Genomic DNA, 25,670 nt, shown 5'->3' with positions numbered 1-25,670 from the left:
AGAACTGATATTTATTCCCACAGTCAATCAAATAAAATGTCAAATGTTCACCCCTACTGATGAATGCTCATGTTCGACCATACCACACCAACTAATAGTGGTGAACCCGTGGTCTGAAAACGTTTATGGAGTAATGTGGTGGTCAGAACGACTACCAGCTTGGACTGTCGCTCCACAATCAAAACTCTTCCATCCATCCATTTTCTGTACCACTTATGATTATACTAAATTTTTGTAACAAGGAGGATAACAACAACAACTAGCGGGGCTCGAAGCAGTTAGTGCCATATATCAAGGAATTGCTCGTGAATATGGGACACGGCACACCCACATTCTTAAATGTCACTACTTCCATTTCAATTACACTGTGATTAGGTGTGACAACCATGTATTGAGAAAAAAAGAGGAAAGAGCAAATGAAAGTTTGTGCCACAACGTTTACAATTGCAGTGGTTTGGGAGTTTCATTTCTGCAATTGACGAGTTGAGATGCCTTTGGAAACGTATTAAAACAGTCATGAAATCAGCAACTACTTAAACTCCAAATGAAACTGCTCTCAATGATAAGCAGTGACAGTTGTCATTATTAAACATTTGGTAAAACAGCTATCATCCTTGAACGTAAGCTGCTTAATACGAAATCCATACAAGAGTTATTATAAACATTTCGGAAGATGAGACAGAATTCATTTGAATAATCACTATTATCATCCATCCATTTTCTTCCGCTTATCCGAGGTCGGGTCGAGGGTGCAGTAGCTTTAGCAGGCAAGATCTTGATGAACCAAATTGCGGGCTACTAACTATGTTAGGCAAAGGAGTGGCCTGAATTTCATAAGGCTTTTCTAGGTAGTGCCATGTGGTCCCCTCTGTCTGTCGGCTCTTGCATTTGTGGAAGTATGACCACAATGCAAATTGTTTGTCAGCGTGGTTTACGAAAGAAAGATCTGATGTGGCCTAAAACTACTATGAAATCACTGAAGGAATTTGGGTAAAAGCAGGTCAAACTTGTGGAATGACAGCAAATGCAGAACTTTAGCATAGCCCTTTTTGGCTTTGCGCTGCGCTTTCAAAAGTACCCTAATTTCTCATGGATAATGCGCATTTCTTTCCCCCAAAATTTTTCAAAAGTGCACATTATACATAGGTATAGGGGCAAATGGGGGGTGGGGGGAAGTCACATTTTATAAATATATGGCGCCATCCAGTGGTTATAAAAAAGCTGTACACTTTCATTCCAAAATGCCACAGTCACCTAGTGGTTATAAAAAAAGTGCAGCCTACACTTACATTCCAGTATGACAAGGGGGTACGTATGACTGCATATATGTACAGTTGTGCTCATAAGTTTACATATCTGGTCGAATTTGTGTGAAGTATTTATTTTATTTTTTTAAAATATGAATGATGACTGAAAAACAACCATCCTTAATTTCTTTATGGTTCTGTTTGTTTTTTATATTTAAATTATGCTTTTCTGAAATGCTTGACCATTTAATCGGAATCCCATTAAACTAAAATTAAATGAGTTTCGTCTGGTCCTTCATGTTTTCTTTACAGAATTGTACCCATTTTACAAATTCTGCCTGGGTAATCAAACATATGAGCACAACTGTGTGTTTTTTAATTTACTAAATAAAAGTAGGGATGTGAATTTCAAAAATGATTGTGTGTTCAAATGAAGCGCTTACCTTCAGAATAAGTCTTTGGGGGAAACAAAAACAAAAATACAGATAATACTTCATGTTTTGATCATATGGGTCAAAGCAAAATCATGCATTGTAAAAATGCAATATACATAGGTAGAAGGGTTTTCCAGAATTTTGAGGTCAACTTCGGGGGTGTGTATTATACATAGGTGCGCATTATATACGAGAAATTACGGTAGTAGCAGCAGAAGTATTCCCAAATATTAAAATTATCAACAAAATATTTGAGATAACGACAACTGGGAGTTGAAGAGGTAGAAGCAAGGGAAATCATAATGTAATCCAATGGATGGGAAAGATTCATGGTTTGAGTAACCATTTGTCAATTAGGGCATCCTCAGCTAATCTGTATGAATCTTAAAAGACAGGATGGAGAATATTATTTCAAAAGTGAACTCCAAAGGGACATAACACACAAGATACGAGTCAGAGTGAACTAACTTGTCATGGCAGACCTTAATCAAAATTGCAGTTGTTCAATACAATAATGGAGTTAGTTACTCAAAAACATTTACCGGTACATGTTAAGAATATAACATTGCTAATACCTATAAAAAGACAGTGTCTTTTTTTTTTTCTTTACGAAACAAGGTCAATGTTGAATGGATGTTGAAGACACCACTACGCACAGAGGTGAGCCTTGGGCCAGCCAAAACCTAAGAAGGCCATACAGATCTGTTGGCTAGTATTCATAATCCAGCATTACAGTTTTCTATAACATATTTGGGAGTTGGAAATTTTGAATAATTTCACCACAAGCAAAGTGAAAAAAATAATGAAGTTAAAATTACCTCAGTCCAAAGAAAGGCAAGCATCTACAATAATTTTTGTTTGTCAAGTAAAAGATACAGGCTTTGGATTGGCCAGTGACCATTAGGGTTGGGCATCGTTTGAATTTGAGCGATTTCAGTTCTGATTCCGGTTCCTCATTTTGATTCTGGTTCTTTATAACCAGTATCAATATCAAACCTATGAACTAAATGCAGTGTGTGTAACTAACCCAATTGACTTAATATTAATTAATTGATGTTTCAGATAAAAGTTAAATATCGCATTGTTAAATAGTTATTTGGGATTGTTTTATCACGTCAAAGGGTTTATATGTGCAAGTTTTAACTTGACTTCCTGTTTTCAGCCCTTTATTTTGAAGGGTATGCACTGGAAGCATTTTGGCATGAAAGGTAACTTCACACAACACAGGTGAAAACGAAAGTAAAAGTAAAACGAGACAGTATGAAAAAGTCATGAATGGAAACAAATGCTCTGTAAAACGTTGATTCCTTTACCTACCCACTGATGAGGCACAAGGTTAGTGTTTGTGACACCGTGAGAATTTTCCCCCCAATTCATTATGATGTAAAGTTGTTAGTTCGACCTTTGATGAAGTTTTAGCTCAATGTTAAGCTTGTAATGCGACATTATTTTTATTTGTGTCTGTCATCAGCTCTTAACGTTGGCTTGAAGACTAAAATAAATGCTAAAAACCATCAGTGCAACCCACCCTTTAACTTGTTAGCTGCTTCAATGTTGGTGTCGACATTTTATTGTATCACACTCACCCAATTGACTTCACTGAAGTTCCTCGCGGTGTAAGCAGAGGCTCAGCCTTGGAGGGAGCACATCAGGCTTCTACACATCACAAAAGCCTCCTTTGCACAATATAATCTTATTCCAAGAGTTCCACTGAAGCAACTGGTCATTTATTTTAACAAAGTTAGGAAACACTTTTGTTTTCCACCGCCTTTGAGCACAAGCACGTCTTCATGCGTGTTCTTCGTTGGTTTTCACCACTTTTTTCTTTGGAGTCAGCGGACTGTTGGCAACAAAACTGGGAACCGAAATTTTAAATTTGAACGATTCTGAGAACCGAAATGTCAGTCCTGGTTCCAATCGGTTCTGGATTCTCGATGCCCAACCCTAGTGACGAACTTTCATAATGACTGCCCCTTCACAACTACTCCCAATTTACAATGAATGTAAAACTAGAATGAACTTTACTTCCTTGATCGTTAACTTTATCCAGTTACATCCCAAAATGTCATGACTTCTGGAGAAATCAGTAATGTAGTAACAAAGCTACCAACAAACAAAAACTTGCACCATCTATGTTTCGGCAAGGTATTTTAATTCACTGCCATTGCCTGTTGAATTCAAATATCCATGTTAACAAGGAGAACTGGCAGTGAATGAGTTAAATTCATATTTCAAATGCTTGTGTTTCAATAAAAAAACTATAAGCTGTGCAGTATAAACTAGCATGAACGGTTGAGTGTCCATAGAACAATTTAACAACCTGTTTAAATAAAAAATGTCCCCTTAACGTATCTTTAACTCATTCCCTGCCAATGCAGTCCAAAGACGTCATTCAGAATTCATCTATTCCCTGCCAATGCCGTCTAAAGACGTCAAGTGCAAACCATGGCAGAAAAGAGAAGACAAAATTGAAAAATATTTTTAAAAAAATAAATAAATAAAAATGCTTGCAGTAAATGGACTGCACTTATATAGTGCTTTATCACAGTGTCCAAAGCGTGTTTACACTAGAAATGTAATGCGCCAAGGTAATAAAAATATTCCTCCGACCGACAGGAATGAAGCCTTAGATCACGTGGGGGAATAAAGGATGACGCTCGGAGCCGATCGCACTGTTCCAAAGCTATCACCCAAAATGCCTCCCCATACATATGGCGAGACACTCTCAGCCGCTTGCCAGCTGATCGTCAGCTGACCAATCCTTGTTACTTAAAAAACATTTAGTCTCACTACTTCACATTACAATGTAACATCTGTTGCCAGTACTGATTTGAATTTTCCATTTACAGCTCGTCCATCTATAGCAGGAATTCAACACCCGCGAGTCGAGCGTCTTTTAGGATTGCGACGTTTTTTTTTGTTTTTTTTTTACCCTTGCAAAATGTGTCATCAATAAAAAGTATTCTCTAGTAATCGTATGTATTTTTTTAAAACTTACAGGTTATGCTTCCAGCAGATGTTCGACTCCCATTCCAGTACGCAGTGCAGACAAAAAAGGTAATTGAAAGCTTTTTTTCCCCTCCACGTCCCATGACAGCAATTTCAACAATGTATTTTTATAGTAATGGTTACATTTCTAAACCGCACAGGTTGTGCTTCAAGCAGAAGTAGGCACTGGTTTCAAGGAGAATGACAACCACAAGATCCCATTCACTGCGACCAAATAATGAAATCCAGATGTGGATAAACCTTTGCTATATTTTATGGGAAAGGTAATAAAACCTGGACTATTGAACAAACTGTAGAGGAGGAGAATTTGGAGGAAAAAAGTACAATTGTGGTAGCTATTTGTTCATGCATTTTTTTGTCATGTAAATTCTGAACATGGTTATGCCTGTAAATTAATTTTCTGTCCAAAGTACTTAGCGTCGTTTTATGTTCACATTTGAGCTTTACACGAATGAAAAAAAATATTGGTGTCAAAGTCATTGTTCCGCTTGATGTGTCTGCTTTTACAAAAAAAGGATGTTTTCTCAGTTTTTTATACTCCATAAACAGATTCGGCTGAAAGTAGCTTATATTTCACTGCTGATTACTAAAGAACGATAGAAGCTAGAGAAACTTTTTTTCCTGATGAAAGAAGAGCATCTGATCGTTCTTTTGGTGGTTTTGGTGTTTATATAGTCATTGTACACAATAATCTGTGGGTCTTGAAAAATCTGTGAAATTGCTCGAAAATGCCTGGCAATGTAGGTGTTCCCTGCTCAGGTAACGGCTGGCAGTGAATGAGTTACAATAAAGTAAAACTTGAACTTAAAAAATAGCATGTCAATGGCTCAGGGAGCTGTGTGTTTGTTCATGGCAAAGTAATTATCTAATCTTAATTATCTAATCTTATCTAATTATCAAAATTAAACCAGTGGTTATGTCTTAAAGATAATCTTTCCGGGTGCCTCCAGAAGAGGTTTGACTACTCATAGGACCTGCTTACCATTTCCTTCAAAAGGAAAGAATCATCTTGGTCAGCACAAAAAAAGCCCTGTGTATGTCCATCACATGTAAAGCTCAAGGAAGGGCAGGGAGGGATGTGCTGTCATTTGCTGAGCTTTGCACCACTTCATAGCCATACTCCACAACAGGAAACTTGGGAACCATTGTCCATCGAGGCTAAAACAACAGGGCTGCCAAGTTTAGCCTCCTCCACAACCATGTGACACTGGTGGGGGACATGTGACCAGCTCAAGCACAAGAAGCAAGAGGACTGCCTGTACTATTAGAAAGGAGAGGAAGAATTGATCGTTTCTAGAGCCTAGCCTTCTAATTTAGTTCTACGAAGAATTCTGAAGAGGAGATGTGTCACTAAACTGTTCCCCTTTTCTTTCAAACGCAATTGTTCTCGCATTTCGACAATGCTGCACAATGTCAAGTCTTCAGCATATATGCATCCTTGCCAGCCAGTCACGGGGTATCAGCAGGTCTGTTACAAGCAAAGTTCAAAGAGCAAACATAAACCTTATGGAAGTAAAATACAATCTATTACAGGACAAGGGAATTCTGCTTTTGAAAATAATAGCACAATAGGATTTCTATTTATTTTTTGTATCGTTTACATTTCCCAAGTAAAGTTGCTGAGTCAATATCTGCAGCTGAAATGGAACTTAAATGACAATTATAACAGTAATAGATCACTGAGTACAATACCAGCGTGAATAAATCCTGGCAACATCCAGCTTGGACTAAGTGTATGTAAGAAAATCGTGCCAAATTGAGTGCGTGTACACAAGAGGTAATAGGAGGTGCTTGGGGGGGGGGGGAGAAATTACATTCAGGTAATTAAACTTCTACTTAATAGTCGTCGGCACCATCTTATATAAATGGATGATTTATGAAAATGCAAACTTAGCAAGTTGACTAGCTGACAACCCATGACTGCTAAGAGGGAAAAGGGGAAGGTGATTCTACTCGCTCTCTGTAACAGATGTATAACTGCTGTTTTGAGAAATTAAGTGTATCATGACATCAACTTTCATTCCATATTCACTATGAATGGACATTAATAATCTATGAATCAATTAAAAATGTTGATTGCAAAGTAGTGATTGTCAATTAGGTCTAGCAAAACAGTGCGCACTAATGTTTGGTTGATTCATTCCCAACAAAACTTTGCTATGGCACAATTGGGCAGCATTATTCTGGTCTATAAAACACTGGCACAGAAACATGCCAATATCATCCAGCTGCAACAATTTATCGAAAATATAAAAAATTATTTGATCAGAAATAAAACGTCACAAAAACTCTACCTCTGAGCTTTGCAGGGATTATTTTATTTTATTTTTTTTTAATTTATTTTATTTTATTTATTTTTTTACACATTTTCGCAGGGATAATTTTTTCCACGTACTAATTTTACTGCAGTCGCATGCACCACTTCATGTAGAAGAAAAAAAACACGGTGGCGAGCCAGGACAAAAAAAGTCCGGAAAAGACAGAATGTCCGAAGTTTGGGATCATTTCACACGTAAAGTGCAATGTGTATCACAACAGCACATGTAAGATCACCAACACAAGGTAATGTATAGATGTTGGCTAATTTAATATAGCCTACCATTGGACGTATTCTAATGACCCTGTAACTGGTCAAGGAGAGACACAGCCACCGGTGCACTTAAAAGTGCTTTATTGAACAAATGGTAATAAAACAAACGCGTAATAATCACTTTCATACACAAGCTGCAATGGCCACAACTCATGCAGACTCATTCAACACGTAGACTGGCTAACATTTAAGCCAGTTAACAGCCAGCCAACTCTAAACTTATTCGCTGACACCCAGATCTTGGCCTGTCACGATAATTACTACGTTGACTTATCGTTTGAAATAAAATGGACGATAATATTACAAGACTCCATAAATGGTCATTGTTGTGGGGAGCTGGTGATCATGTCTAGGATCACCAACACAAGCTGGTGTGAGGATGCCGACACAGTTGGATGGCTGCGTCATGAGCCGCAACTCATGGAACGCCGGCGGTTTTGGCTCCGTCCAATACGAAACAGCCTTGCTCCATATGCAGCGCTTAGCTTAACACAAAAAACACTTACGGGAAAGTTAACCGTTTGCTGTGCTCGATTTAAATCTCTGGTCAACTGTTTACATGTGACTTGATCTACTCCGATCGGGTATACACGTGCACTACATTTAATAGTAACAGAGACGTGTACGTCGTCGTGAACGTCACGTCATTTATCAAGATGGGGATCCGTCGTCTCGTTAGCACAGTTGTTGGGATTGTTTTTATGCATTTCTTGAAATAAAACACGCTTGACAAAAACTTTTGGCAAAAGGAGCACTCCAACCCTGTGAAAATGAATAAAATTCCATTCGGATTCATCGTTTATTCTGATTTCACAGTGTTTTACCGTGTCTGGTTTTAGACAACACATTTGACATCATGGTCAGCAAAATGGCCATCCCTGTTGTAATCGATCAATTGAGCATGCATTTTCCCCATGATCAATCAAGGCAAGTTTAGTACTAATACCAGACATTCAGCTTTCACTTCCCAGCAATTCAAATCCCGTGCTTTACTAAAGCCTTTATCTGAACACGCACTGAAGCAGAATTTATGATATACTGCACCAGGTTTATCACACCTGTGTACGTGTCAAAAAAACGTTTTAGGGTATGAATACACTTGACCCAAAACACTTGACAAAAAAGAAAAACAAATAAAACAATTGTTTTTAGTTAAAAAAAAAAAAGAACACCTAGAGGAAAATATTGCATGTGATTCATCTATTCAACAGGTTGTGGATTTTGTGTGAAACAAGCATGAAACAACGTATGCATTAATGATAGTAGCCTCAGAGCCCTCAGGAGTAAACAGCTTTTTTTTAAAAAAAAACACAGCGATATAACCCCAGCATAAGACAACCCACCACCATGCCAATCTGCTTACTTACACTCAAAATAATTTATTTTACAATCAATCCAGGATTGTGCCCTATTATTGTGTGTATTTTCATTAGAGAATAATTGGCTTTTCTCCTACTCTGCCTGTGCCACCGTGTGGCGTCCTGGCTGTGCAAAAGAAATACTGGTTGCACAAAATTACCTTGTGACACAAATCTGAACGGATGCTTTCATCATAGCCTGGTAGCTCTTCACTCTTAACAGCTGTTGAACAGTCAGTAACCTGAATAAATACTGTAAACAAAAACTAAAAGTACAGTGAAGTACCGTTTATCACTGGAATACAATTCCAGACCCACCTACAATGGGTGAACATCTGATTGAGAAACCATATAAAAAAATGTTTTTTTTGTTTGTTTTTTTAAATAGTAGTTTTATTAAAACCTATTGAAATACATTTTTTAAATATTCTTTAGCGCCTCACTGTCAAGTGAGACTAATATTTATAATTTCACTTTGAGAAAAAGAGTTTTCTAAATAAGAGCCAAAGTGTCCTTGCTTTAAGCTGTCACTCCCAGTTGAATTGCACTCTAAAACTGGCACACAAAACAAAATACATTACATTTGTATATTTAAACAGCAAAATGTTCGACCAAACCATATAATTTGTATATAAATTAGGGACGTCCCGATCCAACATTTTCATTTCCGATCAAATATTGCAGCCTTGAGTTTTGGCCAATATGGATATCGGCCTCATCCGATATCAGCAACAATAATACATACTTTACTTATTTTGTAGTATGGACTGTTAGAAAAGGCTTGATCAAGTGATATTACTCAAAAGAGAGCAACAATCACCAATAGTAGGTATGAGAAAAACTGGCCCATTTATTATTACATAAAGCAACTTTAAAATAAGAATGTGTACTACAATTGAATAAAATAAAATTTGAAAATCCTGAAAAATAACTAATAAAAACAAAAATATTTAAGTTGCAACATAACCACTGCTCAACTACGTAAGTGTAGTCTACATTTGAAAAAAATTAAATACATTTGAAAACCATGAAAAGTAACCTAAAATAATACAAATTACACTTTTAAAGTGCAAAATAACAAAAGTTCAATTCAGTTATTTTTTACTGTCAGTATTAGTGGGAACGGCATTGGCTTTCTCCACGTGCAGTAATACACTTTTGAACTTCATTGTTGGGATCGATGTTCCTGCTGTGCACGTCTTGACCTCTGAGGGGCTGTTTGGTGCACGCAGCGAGACACACTTGCATTCACAAGTGCGTCTTTTTTTGGTGTGTTTATACAGCGTTTGTGTACTGATATTCATTATTTTGTGAGATAAATCCCGCAAGTTCAATGGTAAATTTCATTAGCGTGTCAATGGTGTTTTTCCATTAAATGTGTGTTAGCTTTCCTCTAGCAATTTTGTGAACAAAAGCGAAGAAACAAAGTCTGTGATGTATTTGAATATTTAATAGGTATTATTCTTTTGTTATGTGGGTGCGCCTCAAGTGCCGCCCGGCCCAATGCATCGGTCACGTGATGCAATGCGGGATGGAATGGACTGCTTGTGTAAGAGTGGTAAAAATGGGAGATTTCAGCAGTGACGTCAGCGCAGTCGCCGCCCGTGCGAGTAAAAAGAAGCCTTTAGTAGGTAGGACTGTGCATTGTTAAAAACTTCACAATTTGATTCAATTTCAATTCTTTAGGTTGAAATTCGATATTGATTTAAATGTTCCAATATCAGTTCAGTAACTTTTGAAATTTATTTTTGATGCCATGTAAACCTATATCACATCACATTTTTAAGGCAATAAAACATCTGAATAACATTAGCATATAACTTATTTGTACATAAGAGTACAAAAGTTAAAAAAACCAGCTGTGTATAAACAAAAAGGTAAATTTTTAAAAAGGTTTTTCCTTTTTTCCTTTATTTTTTTAAACGTGCACTTATTTGCACATGTGGAGTACAAAAGTAAAGTGCATTATACATGAAGAATATTTCTTTACTTATTAGGGTTAGGGTTTCTATTTGCACGGTTTTAAGTAGCGCCTAATTAAGTAGCATATTTGACATATTACAATCGTGACAATTGCATACTTTCAACCTTTTCTATACAAACAACTGTAATACTTTCTTAATCAAACCCCATTCATTTATTGCTTCTGTCAACAAGTTTGCTATTGCTCTGTTGCAGGGCTCTAGTCTGCAGAACCTTTGACACCCATTCCCACGCGTTAGAAATGAAATGAATACGTACGTACGTATGGGTCAGTCGCTTTGAAAGTCCAACCACCACATGTAAGAGCCACTCTTTCTGCCGACTTTTGACTCCAAAACCGCTTTCTTAACTCCATGTACAGGTTCAGGATGGCGACTTCAGACATGTTTTCGTGTTGTTGTTGATTATCATGGTACGGGTGTTTTTTGTCCATTTCTCCTCTTCCAGATTTACAGGGGAATCCAAAATGAACCCAAACATCACATTTAAAAGTAAAAGTCGCTCGCTTACGGCTGCTTGCTTTAGTTGCCATTTTCTTCTCGTTTGGCAGAGTCCAGCGTCCGTGCATACAACGCGAATCACATAAAAGCACCCCCCCCCCCCCCCCACTGGTCAGGTGGTAATTGATTCAGAGGATTTGCTGAATCGATATTGAATTTCAGGGGGAAGTATTACAATGCATTGATGAATCGCTATTTTTACCCACCCCTGATGTTAGGAGACCTTCTCTGCCTCATCTTCTTGCTATTAATTAGGCAGCATATCATCCAGTAGACCTCAGTGCTTGCAGGACAAGGTGTTACGAAAAAGGCACAGCCTTTTCCTGTTACAATCAATCATTTAAAATGAGAATTTTCCACTGCAACCATGTGCATAAAATAAACATCTGCGTCACTATTTCTGATAGCCTAAATATGAGGTGAGTCCCGAATTGTGCAAAATAAGTAGAATGCTATATTTCCACTCTACACAACTTTGTTAACAAGATACTAAAAGTACCCATCTGCCACAGTGGAATTAAGTGTGACCGCTTTTTAGGTATCCAGTACCAAACAGTTCTTTAACGGCCAAGTGGACTGTCGAAATGTAGCGTCATTTAAATGAAAACCTGCACTTTTTTTTACCAATTGAAAATGAATTAAATTGACAATTAAATGGATGCCATATCAATGGGTAATAGTGTCTAGGTAACCCACTTCATGACTTGTTGAAACCCCGGTGAAAGTGAGCATGTTTTAGGGTGTTCCTTATAGGACTTACCGATACTTGACAAGACAATCATACAATGTTAGCATCCTCTACAGCGTTATACAATTTCTAGTTCAGTAAATTCAGACCAAAGAAGAAACAGGTAAACGTAATGCGATAATGAATTGTAAAAAAAATTGGCTGACAGTCGGCGAAGACCGTAAACTTACTAAGGTGATACCAGTGCTCCACGCGGCCCAGTCATGTCCACGAAATGCTCATCTAAAGTCAGCACAGAGTTAACATTGGCCATATAATTTCAAACGCCACATTAAAACGAACATGGGCGACTCAATAAACAGTTAGCCAGAAGGCTAAGATGCTAACTAAGATAAACGTCATCCACCCAGCCCGGCCAGCTAGCATAGCTCGCACTTGACTTGTTAGCAAGGTTTGCCTTGGACCATCAAGTCTATAGTGCCACAAGAAAATTGGAATCAAAGAAAAGCCACATACAAACGAAATAATTAATTCATTCACTCACCTGCAGGTGCTCCTGAAAACGAATTGGCAGGATCTGAGCCATGGCGGTTCCTCTCACTCTCCTCCGGTTTCTTCGAATGCTAACAAACTACGGCGCCTCTCGGGTCCCAGCCGGGCAGCCAGGGAGCCTCTGATCGGAGGTTCCAAAGATAGAATCGAAGGCGCTGTCGGTGTGACGGTACGTTTATACTGATCTCTTGGCGCTAGACTTGCGAGCTTCCCCTGGCTAACGGCGGGTTGCCACTACACCGACTCCTTGGATCTGCAATGGCGGAGGAGGTGAGCAAGCACAGAAAACATCCCGGAAATGGAAGTACTCCGTGAGGCGGATGAATACAGAGCAACACTTTTTAAAAAGTGCATTTAGGCAGTCACGATCGCCCTTCCATTGATATTGTGGGAGTATTTAAAACTTGAATGTGTTATATTTGATGAAAAAATGCTGAATTTAGAAATAGAGGTTCAGAGGAACACGTGTCAATCTAGGAACTATTTCTTTTTATTCGCGCCTTGATTTTTGCCACATCATTCGTGTGTGTAAGTGGACGTCAGTCAAACGCGTTGGACACTTGTTCCCGTCGGCCAATTAGATCGCTCCTTGAGTTCAATTCGCCATACTCTAAAAATAACTATTCAGCATGAATTAAATTCAAAGTGATTGTTTGTCGTAGTAATTTAGTAAGTCGTCTGTGGCAGAGGTGCTGCAAGAGGGGAGACGAGCCAGGCCAAGGGCCCCAAAACAAAAACTGACTTTGGGCCGTATCAATCACAACTCAGCTTTATTTATAACGCACTTTAAAAAAAACACACACACACACAGCTGCACACAAAGTGCTATACATGGTGTAAAAATCAAACATATAAAAAGATAATGAAACATAAGACAATTGAAAACAATGACAACTGTGGCACTGCATGAGATACACCAACGACAACGTGTCTGGAATCCCCTGTATAGGGTCCTTTACTAGCTGTCGCTGGCTAGTGTTGAGTAGGGGGGGGCCCAAGAAATGGCTGGTATTGGTCTGTATCAGGCAGCACGGTGGACGACTTTAATTGAAGACTCTAAATTGCCCGTAGGTGTGAATGTGAGTGCGACCGGTTGTTTGTTTCTATGTGCCCTGCAATTGGCTGGCGACGAGTTCAGGGTGTACCCCGCCTCCTGCCCGAAGATAGCTGGGATAGGCTCCGGCACTCCCGTGACCCTTGGTGAGGAGAAGCGGCTCGGAAAATGGATGGATGGATGGACGGTCTGTATCAAGGACACCTGGAAACCCCCGTAGACACTGCAATTTCACTATGAAGCCACGCTGTTGTAACGCGTGCTGAACATGGCTTACCATTTTCTTACTGAAACAAGCAGGCCCAGAAAAAGATGTTGCTTGGATGGCAGCATATTTTGCTCCAAAATATGTATGGTATGGTATTATGCTGCCTTCACAGATGAGAGGAACTTTGCACTGATATTAATCCGAATGATCCTTTTCCTCTTTAGCCCGGAGGACACAACGTCCATCATTTCCAAAAACTGTTTGAAATGTGGACTCGTCAGACCACAGCACACTTTTCCACCTTACGTCAGTCCATCTCAGATGAGCTCGGGCCCAGAGAAGCCGGTGGCGTTTCTGGGTGTTGTTGATGTATGGCTTTCACTATGCATGGTAGAGGCATCAAATTCAAAATGAGAGAATATTTGCAACAACGACAAAAAACAATAACGTTCATCACTTTGAAAACTAAAAATCTTGTCTCTGTAGCGTATTCAATTGAAAATTGGTTGAAAATGATTTGCAAATCATTCTATTCTGTTTTTATTCACATTTTATACGTCCCAGTTTCATCGGAATTAGGGTTTGTAAAACAATCATCGGTTTTGGTTGATTCAGTGTAGTATGTTGGCCTCAGTGAGTACCCAAGTTCCTCTTTTAACATCCACAATTTCTTTGACCAGAGGATGTTACCATTATTGCTCAATGCAAAACAAACTGCTGTGTAAGCAAACAAACATTTCTGCAGATTTGTTCTTTCTTTTTTCTTTTTTTCCTGCTGATATAGCAAATATGTTCAATGGCTGTAATTCAGTAATATATACTATAGTTTTAATGCAACATTTGTCTGCCTTTTTGTTTTTGTTTTTACATTTTCCCCAATTTGGCGGTGTACATTGTAAATCATTCCGTATCGTCCAGTTTTATACTGGTCCCTGCTGAAGGATGCACAAGGGTTTTACACGTAAGATATTCTTTATACACACAAAGACTTGTATGAATAAAATAGAAACACTTACCATTATTGATAAGATACTCTAGCCTTTTATTATTCATATGTGTATGTAGGGCTGCAAACTTGCATCCATCCATCCATCCATTTTCTACCACTTATTCGAGGTTGGGTTGCGGGGGCAGTAGCTTTAGCAGGGACGCCCAGACTTCCCTCTCCCCAGCCACTTCATCCAGCTCTTCCGAGGGGATCCCGAGCCGTTCCCAGGCAAGCCGAGAGAGGTAGTCTCTCCAGCGTGTCCTGAGTCGTCCCGGGGTCTCCTCCCAGTGGGACGTGCCCGGAACACCTCACCGGGGAGGCATCCGGGAGGCATCCGAATCAGATGCCCCAGCCACCTCATCTGGCTCCTCTCGTACTCGGAGGAGCGGCGGCTCTACTCTGAGCCCCTCCCGAATGACCGAGCATCTCACTCGTTCTCTAAGGGAGAGCCCGGACACCCTGCGGAGGATTTTGGCCGCTCATATCCGGGATCTCGTTCTTTCGGTCACGACCCACAGCTCGTGACCATAGGTAAGGGTAGGAACGTAGATCGACCGGTAAATCGAGAGCTTCGCCTTTCGTCTTAGCTCCTTCTTTACCACAATGGACCGATACAAAGTCCGCATCACTGCAGACGCCTCACCGATCCGCCTGTCGATCTCTCGTTCCATTCTTCCCTCACTCGTGAAGATAAGATACTTGAACTCCTCCACTTGGGGCAGGAACTCATCCCTGACGTGGAGAGGGCACGCCACCCTTTTCCGACTGAGGACCACGGTCTCAGATTTGGAGGTGCTGATTCTCATCCCAGCCACTTCACACTCGGCTGCGAACCGCTCCACTGAGAGTTGGAGATCACGGCTAAGCCAACAGAACCACATCATCTGCAGAAAGCAGAGATGCAATACTGAGGCCACCAAACCGGACCCCCTCTACGCCTCGGCTGCGCCTAGAAATTCTGTCCATAAAAGTTATGAACAGAATCGGTGACAAAGGGCAGCCATGGCGGAGTCCAACCCTCACCGGAAACGAGTCCGACTTACTGCCGGGAATGCGGACCAAACTCTGAATCCGGTCGTACAGGGACCGAACAGCCCGTATCAGGGGGTTCGGTACCCCATAATCCCGAAGCACCCCCCCACAGGACTCCCAGAGGGACATGGTCGAACGCCTTCTTCAAGTCCAGAAAACATATGTAGAGCTGTTGGGCGAACTCCCATGCACCCTCGAGGACCCTGCCGAGGGTGTTGGGCTGGTCCACTGCTCCACGGCCAGGACGAAAATCACACTGCTCCTCCTGGATCTGAGATTCGACTTCCCGACGGACCCTCCTCTCCAGCACCCCTGAATAGACCTTACTAGGGAGGCTGAGGAGTGTGATCCCCCTGTAGTTGGAACACACCCTCTGGTCCCCTTTTTTAAAAAGGGGGACCGCCGCCCCAGTCTGCCAATCCAGAGGCACTGTCCCCGATGTCCACGCGATGTTGCAGAGGCGTGTCAACCTTGCCACCGAGGAGCTTTTTAAACACCTCGGCCACCGCCCAGCTCACACTGCACCCGACCCCTATGGCCCCTCCCACAGGTGGTGAGCCCATGGGAAGGGGGACCCAGGTTGCCCTTTCGGGCTGTGCCCGGTCGGGCCCCACGGGTGCAGGCCCGGCCTCCGGGCGCTCTCCTTCGAGCCCCGCCTCCAGGCCTGGCTCCAGGGGGGGGCCCCGGTGACCCACGTCCGGGCAAGGGAATACGTCTTCCTGAATTTTTCATCTTCATAGAGGTTTTTGGAGCTGTACCTTGTCTGGTCTCTCACCTAGGACCTGTTTTTCATGTTTGTATATATATATATATATATATATATATATATATATCGTCTCTTCAAAGATTCCAATAACTGTTTTCATCCCCATTTGTTGGGTGTTTCTCAACATCTGCAGCATCAAAAGAGGTGAAATAGTCTCACTGTCATTGAGCAGCCATTGCATGTATTGTGAGACGTGAAGCAAATGATTTGCAGCTGACAGAAAGTCTCCTTTACACATTTTGACTGTTAATGCACTCCGGTGCTTTGGCAAGGATTTAGGTACAGATGGGAGCTCTGTCTTACTCTGTCCACCCGAGACTGAGAAGGGCTGCCACTCGCATCCGGAAAGCTGGACTGAAGTCCCAAAGACACTCCATTGATTCCTCTGCTCTCTTTCTCCATTGCCTTGAAACAATAGAATATCTTGTATAAATAACACAAATGAACCTTTTCTCAGTGTCTTACATATACTGTACACAGTACTAGATGTCCTGAAGTTGATCCACTCTGGGCAAAATTAATACATTTTTATATAAAAGACAACGCCGGCACGGTGGGCAACTGGTTAGCACATCTGCCTCACTCCGGTTTCCTCCCACAGCCCAAAAACATGCATGCGAGGTTAATTGAAGACTGTAAATTGCCCGTAGGTGTGAATGTGAATGTGAATGTGAATGTGAATGCGATTGCGATTGGTTGGTTGTTTCTACGCGCCCTGCGATTGGCTGGCGTCCGGTTCAGGGTGTACCCCGCCTCCCGCCCGAAGATAGCTGGGATAGGCTCCAGCAGCTCGCGACCCGCGTGAGAATAAGCGGTAAAGAAAATGGATGGATGGATGGATGGATGGATGGATAAAAGACACCTGATATTATTGTACTTTGAGATGGCAGAAAAGTCGAACGAAAGTGTGTTTTTGAACTTTGATCTCATGAATTCCAGAATCTCTGCTGCACCCTTGCCCTGTGGTGTTTGCATGTTTCCCTAGTCCTCGTCCACTATATTGCCAAAAGCATTTGCTCACCTGCCTTGACTCAGAATTCAAGTGACATCCCATTCTTAATCCATAGAGTTTTGGTCATATGGGATATTCCCCAAAGCATGCATGTTAGGTTAATTGTAGTCCATAGGTCCGAATGCAAGCATCGATTCAAAACCCCTGGCCCCAGCCTGACTGCCCCACTAGTAGAATTGGTCCAGAACTGCCGCTGCCTATCCCTAGTCTTTATGCTTGCTATTGGCATCGTCTACTTGTATGTGTGAATACAGTAGGGCATCAGAAAGACATATAAATAAAGTATCATTATTAACATCAACTATTAATACTAGCCCTAGCAGTTTTTTCCCCCCATAACTAATTGCATGGACGTATAACTCCGTAGTATCCTTGTTTTCTTCAACCACATTCATCCAGAATTGGAGCAATGACCCCAAACTGACAAGATCATTTCTCTCAACCAGGGGTTACCAACCTTTTGGAGGGCGAGAGGTACCTCTTGGGTACTGATTAATGCGAAAGTCTACCAGTTTGACACACACGTCCGGGAAAAACTAATTATTCGGGGGGTGAATCCTCTTCTAATCGTTGTTGTGCTCATTAATTTGCCTCCACGAATGCTATGGTTTGCTTATGCGCTACAATACTGACCTTTGAACTACACTCATGTGGTCTTCGGGGGCTACGACGGTGACCCCTGTGGGTTGCAAACCACTTCCCAACAGCACGGCAAGTCCACAACCGTGACCTACTTGACACACTTTTGGAGTTATTGATGTCCATTTTGAAATCGATTGGTTTGAAAATTCAATTTGAAAATGATACATATGCAAGTACAAGTAAACCTCGCACAATGTGATCGTAAATGATGCCAAATAATCCAAAGTCTCCATATGATCATTTCACTCTCTTCCTGACATGCAGGAAATTATGAGCAGAACCTTTGAAGCACTTTGAGATCTAGTTACTAATTGACTATGTCTACGCTTGGGCCTTTGCTCCCTGCATGCTGGTGAAGTTTGATTTGAAACCTGTTGCCATCTAGTGGCCTCGAGCTTAAATGATAACGTAATGAACTTGCTGGGTGTAGGTTCAACCGGGAAATGTTCATGAAAATAATATTATTGTGAGTCACTGTAACATTTTGCACAGTTTGAACATTAACACTGTGCCTAAATACATGGGGGAAGTGTACTAAGAAGTTAAATATCAATGAACTGTACTTGGACGGTGATTCTGCTCTTGTGGTACACTCCAGGGGCCCCATTAAGGACAACGGATGGATTCAAGGGCCACTTAAAAATTGTGAAAAATTAAACCAATCCACAGCGAATATAAAAAGTTTAAACACCCCTGTTAAATACCTAGGTTTTTGTGTTTTACAAAAATTAAAACGAAATAAATCCTTCCAAGACGTATTCCGTCATGTTACCTATAGTTTCTATAACGCAGGTAAAAATTAGATGATGTCTTCGGGATGTAAAAATAAACAACTGAGATAATGTGGTAGTGTGTGTGTGTGTGTGTGTGTGTGTGTGTGTGTGTGTGTGTGCGTGTGCGCACCCTCTTACAACCGATTCCCCCAACTGACTTACAACATGAAAAAGTTGAGAAATGATTTGTCTTGGTCTCGCTTTTTTAGATCCCAAAAACCTGGCCTTTGAACAGGGGTGTGTTGACTTTTTATATCCACTGTACATCACAGCTTTCTGTTAAAGGTGAAAATGCAACAAGTTGTCGGGTTTTGAGGATTTGGGGGCGCCCTGCATCCCACTACAATCGAGCCAGCCCTACACCGAGCACGCAGAGCTCCGCATTTCTAACCGAAATCGAGCTGACAAATTTGAAAGCACTTGCTCGAGGATCATTAACACGATAGACCTTGACACGAGAGTAGAAAGTGGAGGAAACCATTTTGCTAGTTAGGTTAGCAAGTTGTTACTTGGAAACATTGAGTTGCCCATTCATACGATGACTGTGTCTGAAAGTAATGATCGCGTGAGCCCAAAGATAGAGTGATAGACAAAGTCGTATAAGTTTGAAGTGCACTGAAGGTATGCGCGTGTGAATTTCACAATGATTAGACATTGCCCTTGCCCGGTGCCCCCGGGGGGAGGAGCCACACAGATAGATCCGAATAAATGTTTGGGTTTGGATTACTCCCCATGTTTCATCCCCTTCTGTACGGCACAACATGACATCAAGTGCAGGTACTACATTTAAAACATTTTACCATGTTATGTTTTTTTTTTCCAGCAGCTGTCCTTTATGTATTATGTCATCCATGTTTCTATAATTAATATTTGAATGCCTTGTTTTATGCTCTGAACTTCCTTTCTACTGACTGCTTGAATGGGAAACAACATCCAGACTCTTAATACTGTTTCACCTTAAAATGACATTTTTACACTCTAACTCAACATGTTCTCTCGTGGGACGAATACTAGCCGGGTTAAATAATAATGAAAGCTTTATGGTGGGAAAAGCAAACACCGATCCATTAGTGGCACTTAAGTACATTTGCTCTACTCCACCCAAAAAGAGAAGTTGCACGGCCACATGCGGCACGTGAAGAATTTCATGTCGCCAGATTGTACGACCTACTACGTTACAGTTATCTTGTCCAACTGGAAAAGAACAGTCAAGACATTAAGTTTGTTATTGTGACACTTTGTGAGATGGACAAAATGTCACTGACATTGTTATCAAAAGCAGTGAGACATTAGAGGACATGGCTAACGACAATCATTTGACCGCTGTATTTAAAAGAAGCACTGTTGTCCTTCCTGGAATCTTAACTTGGAGTTGGTTAAAGTTCAGCAGCAACAAGGTTGCACTTTGAGATCATCACCAGAACTGTGATTGACATTTATTTATCTTTGATTTGAGCTGGATGTTTAGCAAATAAGAAATATTGTTTTCAATATTCACCTAACTGTGTGCTACTAAAACCAAACACTTGATCTGATCTGTTTTTTTCCAAGGCTCGGTGGAAATGAAATGCGGGACAAAGTAAGTCCTGCTTTTGCTCCAATTCTTTACACCTATTCCCTTATCTTCCGACGTTCTGAAAAATCAACTTGACTGTAAACCGAGAACTGCTACAGCATGAACACCCAACCTCCCAAGGAAACATTGTACTGTACAGTATATCATTGAGTAAGCAACGGGAGTTAGACATGAAAATAGGAGTTTGAACAGCGCTTACAGTATATTAAAGGCCGCGCCGCCACGCAGGGTTTGAGACGATTTTGTTTCTGCTCGGCGCGGCATTTTGAATCTCGGACCACTGGGACCGAGATAAGACTTGGCGTTCACAGATAAAAGTCGGATTCTGACAAAATGGTTATGATGAGCCCCTACTTAATGGTGATTTTATTCATGTATATTCAAATCACTGACTATAAACTGCCGATAATTCAAATTTACAATAACATATGTGATACATTTGAACTGCACATTACCTTCATAGTGTGTCAAACTAAAGTGGTCTGGTCTTTTATCTCTTTCTGTGAAGGAAATTTTCATTTAACCCTAAGGAGGGAATAGACAACCCACTGATGGTCATCACAGAAGGTATCTGCTTCGGCGCCTCTAATCAGCCAACTGTAGAAAACGTTATTGGAGCACCGTTCTCCGGTATTTCCTCTCTTGCAGAGTCCACACCGAGACCACATCTCTGTGTTCTTAAAAAGGAGGAAGGGGAGACCTACGGATTTCACCTGAGAGTAGAATGGGTGAAACAAGGTCACATTATCCGAAATGTGGTTTCTGGAGGCGTTGCGGGGCGTTGCGGCCTTGAAGATGGAGACAGGCTTCTTGAGGTCAACAATGTCTATGTAGAGGATGCTCCTCACCAGGAGGTAAACCAGTTGAGTCTTACATTTATTGATGTATTTATATTTATGAGTGAGTGTCGTGGTGATTTCCCAGGCTGAAATAACAGTAGTTTTGCATCAGGTGGCCAGGAGAATAAAGCGAAGTGGACATCACCTATGCTTATTGGTTCTTGATGACGAGGCGTATGAGAAAGCAGTCTCCAAGGGGCAGGACCTTCGCGATCTTGTCAAAGCATATAAGAGTGAACATTTGAAACCACCACGACTGTGTCACATCACCAGAGATCCGAACTTGGGTCTGGGCATCAACTTCACACCTATTGGAGGTAACGGCACTCTTGACACTCAGATGGCCACGGTTCGAGAGTATAAAGGCTGCGCAGGACTTTTATTTGATTTTTTATCTTTCAATTTTGTCCATTTACCATTTAGCTGAAAAGGGTTGCTTCTCAGTCAACCCGGTACCTGGAGGGGCGGCCGAAAAGGCTGGCGTACATAAGGGGGATCGCCTGGTGTGGATGAATGGAGCCGTGGTTTCAGATCTCACGCACTCTGCACTCAGCAAAATGGTATGAACAATTTGATGAACGCAGAAAGATCAACTTATAGAAGTATTTGGATAATGACACAATATTTCTGAGTATTTCCTTCCTGTAAATGTTTTGCCAGGCCTTCGCGGAAGGTGGCTTCCCTTGCTGCTTGTTTGTGGGATTTGCTGCCTTCCCCTTTGTCTTCAGTAAGTGAAAGTCATTTGTATTTTGTTGAGATCATGTCTTTGACTGGGCCATTGAGGAAGGAAATATCGGTTTTGTCACCGTAGATTTCTTCTTTCGATTGTTGTGATATTGGACATTGGAAACTTAATTGTTTTTCGGAAGTTTGGATTTCCCGCTTTGGAACGTTACCAGTGCTTTGCAAACCCTCAGTATTGACATTTATTAAGGCATCTCTTGATTGTATACTTTGATGATTATAGAGTTTCTCCAGAGCATTCTTGATTTGTTGATGCTATGGATTTTTCCCAAAGAATCACTCATCAAGAAAATACATTTGTAACCGTCCATTTGAGTTGCCTTCCGTAGTGGGTAAGACAAGGAAATTGAAAAGTGTGCAATGGCCGAAATCAGTCAGTTGATCTCACCCCGAGAGAAGATGCTTGTAAGGTACTGAAGACAAAAGTGGAGGCAGCAATTCAAGGCAGCTGCAGTGAGGGTCTGGCCAAACATCTGCAGGAGGACAATCTGAATTTGGTGATGTCTCATGTCTCCAGACGTCTGGCAGTCATTGAGTGCAAATTATTTTCAATGCACCACTGAACAATTACGTTGCCTCATCCAAATATTTTTTCGAGCCCCTGAAATTGGCATAAAATGGTAATGTCGCCAAATCGAACCACTAAAATTCAAGGTCAAAGTCTACACTACAGTTACATCTTGATGGTTTTAGTTCAAAAACATTGTGATAATGTATGAGGTAAAATCATAACAAATGTTACTGTCCAAATACTTTGGGACTGAACTATATCAACAAGATGCCATTTTACAATGACTGAACTTAATATCCAATTTTGTTGTAGATGAAAAAATGTGGCAAATACATCACCATCCTAGTGATTGACAGCGAGAGCGAGAAGAAATACACTCAACTAAGGATGCCCATACTCCCTACTATGGCGGTCCCACACAACTTGCCCTATAGGTCGAGAAAACTAGATTTGGATTTGGCACCTGAGGGCTACGGTTTCCTCCTTCACTTTGAGAAGGCCCCATCAGGACGTACAGGTGAGGACTCAAAATGTGTGCTCAACACAGGTGTCACATTTTGTTCTTGAATGGTTTCTTCCTATGCGGCAGCTCATGTGTTGCGGAAGGTGGGCACTGGCAGTCCCGCGGAGAGGGCCGGGGTGCGGGACGGCGACGTGCTGCTGGAGGTCAATGGAGAGTCTGTGGAGTTGCTGCAGCATGATGAGATTGTGACGAGAGTGAGAGAGAGTGGCCGACATATCTCACTTACCACGATTATTCAGCAGGGCCATGAATTTTACACACAGGTTGGGTGTCACTTTGCATTCAGTTTTACACTGTGTGAATTTCAGCTGGGAATCGCACTAAAGCTCTATACTCGGTCTAATGTTCTTGCAGTTAGGTCTGTCCCCTCTCCTCTTCTGGGAGGACGATGCTATTAAGATGGAAAACAGTGAGCCGGTCTGTGCATCAGAACATTGCCAACAAAATCATAGAGTAGGTTCATCCAAGCCCAGACTGTGTTCTCTTCAAAAAGGCCCCTCGGGGTTTGGCTTCAACCTTGGCTCTATACCGCAGTGTCCCGGAACCTTCGTCAGTCAAGTAGGCTAAAAATATCACCTTTCAATGAGACTCCACATGAAGATAACATTTATTGTCTTGTTCAGGTGGCCCCAGGGAGCCCGGGGAAGAAAGCAGGACTACTAATGGGTGATATAGTGATTGAAGTTAATGGGCAAAATGTGGAGCACCAATACCTGGAAGACGTGATCAAGCTTGTGAAGGAAGCCGGACCATGTCTTTCCTTACTCGTCAAGGAGAAGGAGAGCTACGACAACTTGAAAAAGACCGACACGCTTGAGATCACCGACAGTGAGGTGACAAAATATTTCAGACGTGTAAAAAATGATCAAAACAGGCACTCTATCAATGGTTAGCTACAAAGTATATAGCGTTGACCTGACATTTCTTGCTCATTCTCAATAGGGAGAAGAAACAGAGGTTTCACGCTTGTGAAATGACTCAAACAGTCTTGACAACACTCCATGCTGTACTCCTTCTCCGTCTGATGGGACTTCAAACTGTACCTTAACTCTATTATTTCAATACTGTTCAAATTACCGGGATGGTCCACTTGAAGGATTTACATCCAATGCGCATAAAAGATACAAATATTTTGTCAATGATTTCCACTCGGTTCAATTCTGTAGGCATTAAAAGACCATCACCTTTCTGAACGTGTGTTCATAGTAGAATATATATATTGATAAAGATCAACATGCATACACACCACAGACATCAATAGAAGTGTCAAAAGTTAAAAAAAAGGAAATGTGTGATTATTTGTACAACAATTAAAGTGCGTTCATGAAATCAATCTCCAGTGTGTAGAAACGTCACATTCAAAATATCTTTAAAACTAACTAACTTAGCCCTGATTGATAGTGATGACTTTACTCGCCAATGGATAACCGAAGGCCTATATTCCCCATAGATACTAAATGAGCAGTAGCGGGAAGTGTACTGAAGTAGATTTTTCACGTCTCTGTACTTGTGTATTTCATTTGTCATTTTAACGCCTTATTTGAAAACCTATCTGTACTTTTGACACAGTTGGCAGAGTGATACTATGCAGCAGTCGTATCGCCGCCAACTACTAGTTCCAGGATCAACAAACTCATAATATATTGCTATAATGACAGGGGAATCACTAACTACACGTGACCTGTCTCGTCTGTCAGAAGTAAAGACTTTATTTGCAAAGCAACAAAGGATCAAATGAACACAGTTTATGTAACCAACAAGTCTCTTGTAGCAACACACGGTGTAACTATTTGAGAGCACTGACTGTATGTGTTGTGTATTCAGTATTCCTAAATATAGTGATGCTTTTTTTTTTTGTTGTATGTTGAAGAGCAATAAATGAAAAATTTGCACTTTATCTACCTTATGGCCCCAATTAAATTCGTTCACCGACCACACACACAGCAACCAAAATGATTGTGTACTGTTTATTTTTCTGACAAGACCCAACTATCTCAATATCATGAATCATAATGATGCTACTGGATTTTAAAGCTGTGAACTAGCTCATTATGCAGATGCTGAATGACAGGATGTCGCTGAATGACAGGATGTTTGTCGGCATGGTATCATTCGGTATGAGGTTTTTGTGTTTGGCTGGTTTGGGACTACCTTTGTATCAATAGAAGCTATGTCATCCAAAACAACCTGCGTTGTTGATGAAGCCAAAAGAAGACCAGAAGGGAAAATCCACACTTTGAAATATTGTATTCTCATCCGTTACAACGGAAGCTCCTTCTCCTCATAGTTTGCCTCATAACGGGCCAAGAACCCTGCTGGTAGATCAGCCAAAATGTTCAACGATGCGCAGTGAGTTAATAGTAAAATCCTCTCCAAATACCCCAATTCCCATGTTAAGCTTATGGCTAGGAAAATGGTTAGGGACAAGAACCCAGGGATGGTGCTCAAGCCAATAAAACACAAACCATAGATCAAGTTTAAGCATTGAGGGGCTTGTGCTGGTTAGTACTTGGAGAAAGATGGTTGGCCATTCACAAAGGGTATTTCAACATCTGACATTGAAGCAGTCTACGTCTCGGCTGAACCCTGAGGAGTTACTGCTTAGCGAAAGATAAAAAGGGCACATTGTGAAAATCCTTGT

The 25,670-nt window shown here is 41.1% G+C and overlaps 2 protein-coding genes across 2 annotated transcripts in view; one reads left to right on the top strand and one right to left on the bottom strand.

Annotated features, from left to right (window-relative positions):
- Positions 1–12,645, bottom strand: part of cltca (clathrin, heavy chain a (Hc)) — a 45,487-nt gene extending 32,842 nt beyond the window's left edge. The window contains exon 1 of the mRNA XM_061703300.1: positions 12,354–12,645. Within this exon, the coding sequence (XP_061559284.1) occupies positions 12,354–12,395 (42 nt within the window). The 5' untranslated portion in view covers positions 12,396–12,645. The remainder of the gene's footprint in view (positions 1–12,353) is intronic.
- A 6,913-nt stretch (positions 12,646–19,558) lies between these two features.
- On the top strand, positions 19,559–24,889 carry nherf4b (NHERF family PDZ scaffold protein 4b). The gene is made up of 11 exons (XM_061702754.1): positions 19,559–19,613; positions 20,388–20,415; positions 20,921–20,979; positions 21,061–21,266; positions 21,364–21,568; positions 21,675–21,811; positions 22,819–23,023; positions 23,096–23,292; positions 23,384–23,587; positions 23,653–23,862; positions 23,972–24,889. The coding sequence occupies exons 1-11, from the start codon at positions 19,598–19,600 to the stop codon at positions 23,999–24,001; spliced, it is 1,497 nt and encodes a 498-aa protein (XP_061558738.1). The 5' UTR covers positions 19,559–19,597; the 3' UTR covers positions 24,002–24,889.
- The last annotated feature ends 781 nt before the right edge of the window (positions 24,890–25,670 follow it).

Source organism: Phycodurus eques, chromosome 17 (assembly GCF_024500275.1).
Source record: "Phycodurus eques isolate BA_2022a chromosome 17, UOR_Pequ_1.1, whole genome shotgun sequence".
Taxonomy (NCBI): Eukaryota; Metazoa; Chordata; class Actinopteri; order Syngnathiformes; family Syngnathidae; genus Phycodurus; species Phycodurus eques.
The sequence above is the reverse complement of the archived record's forward strand: the minus strand, read 5'-3'. Positions and strand labels throughout refer to the sequence as shown.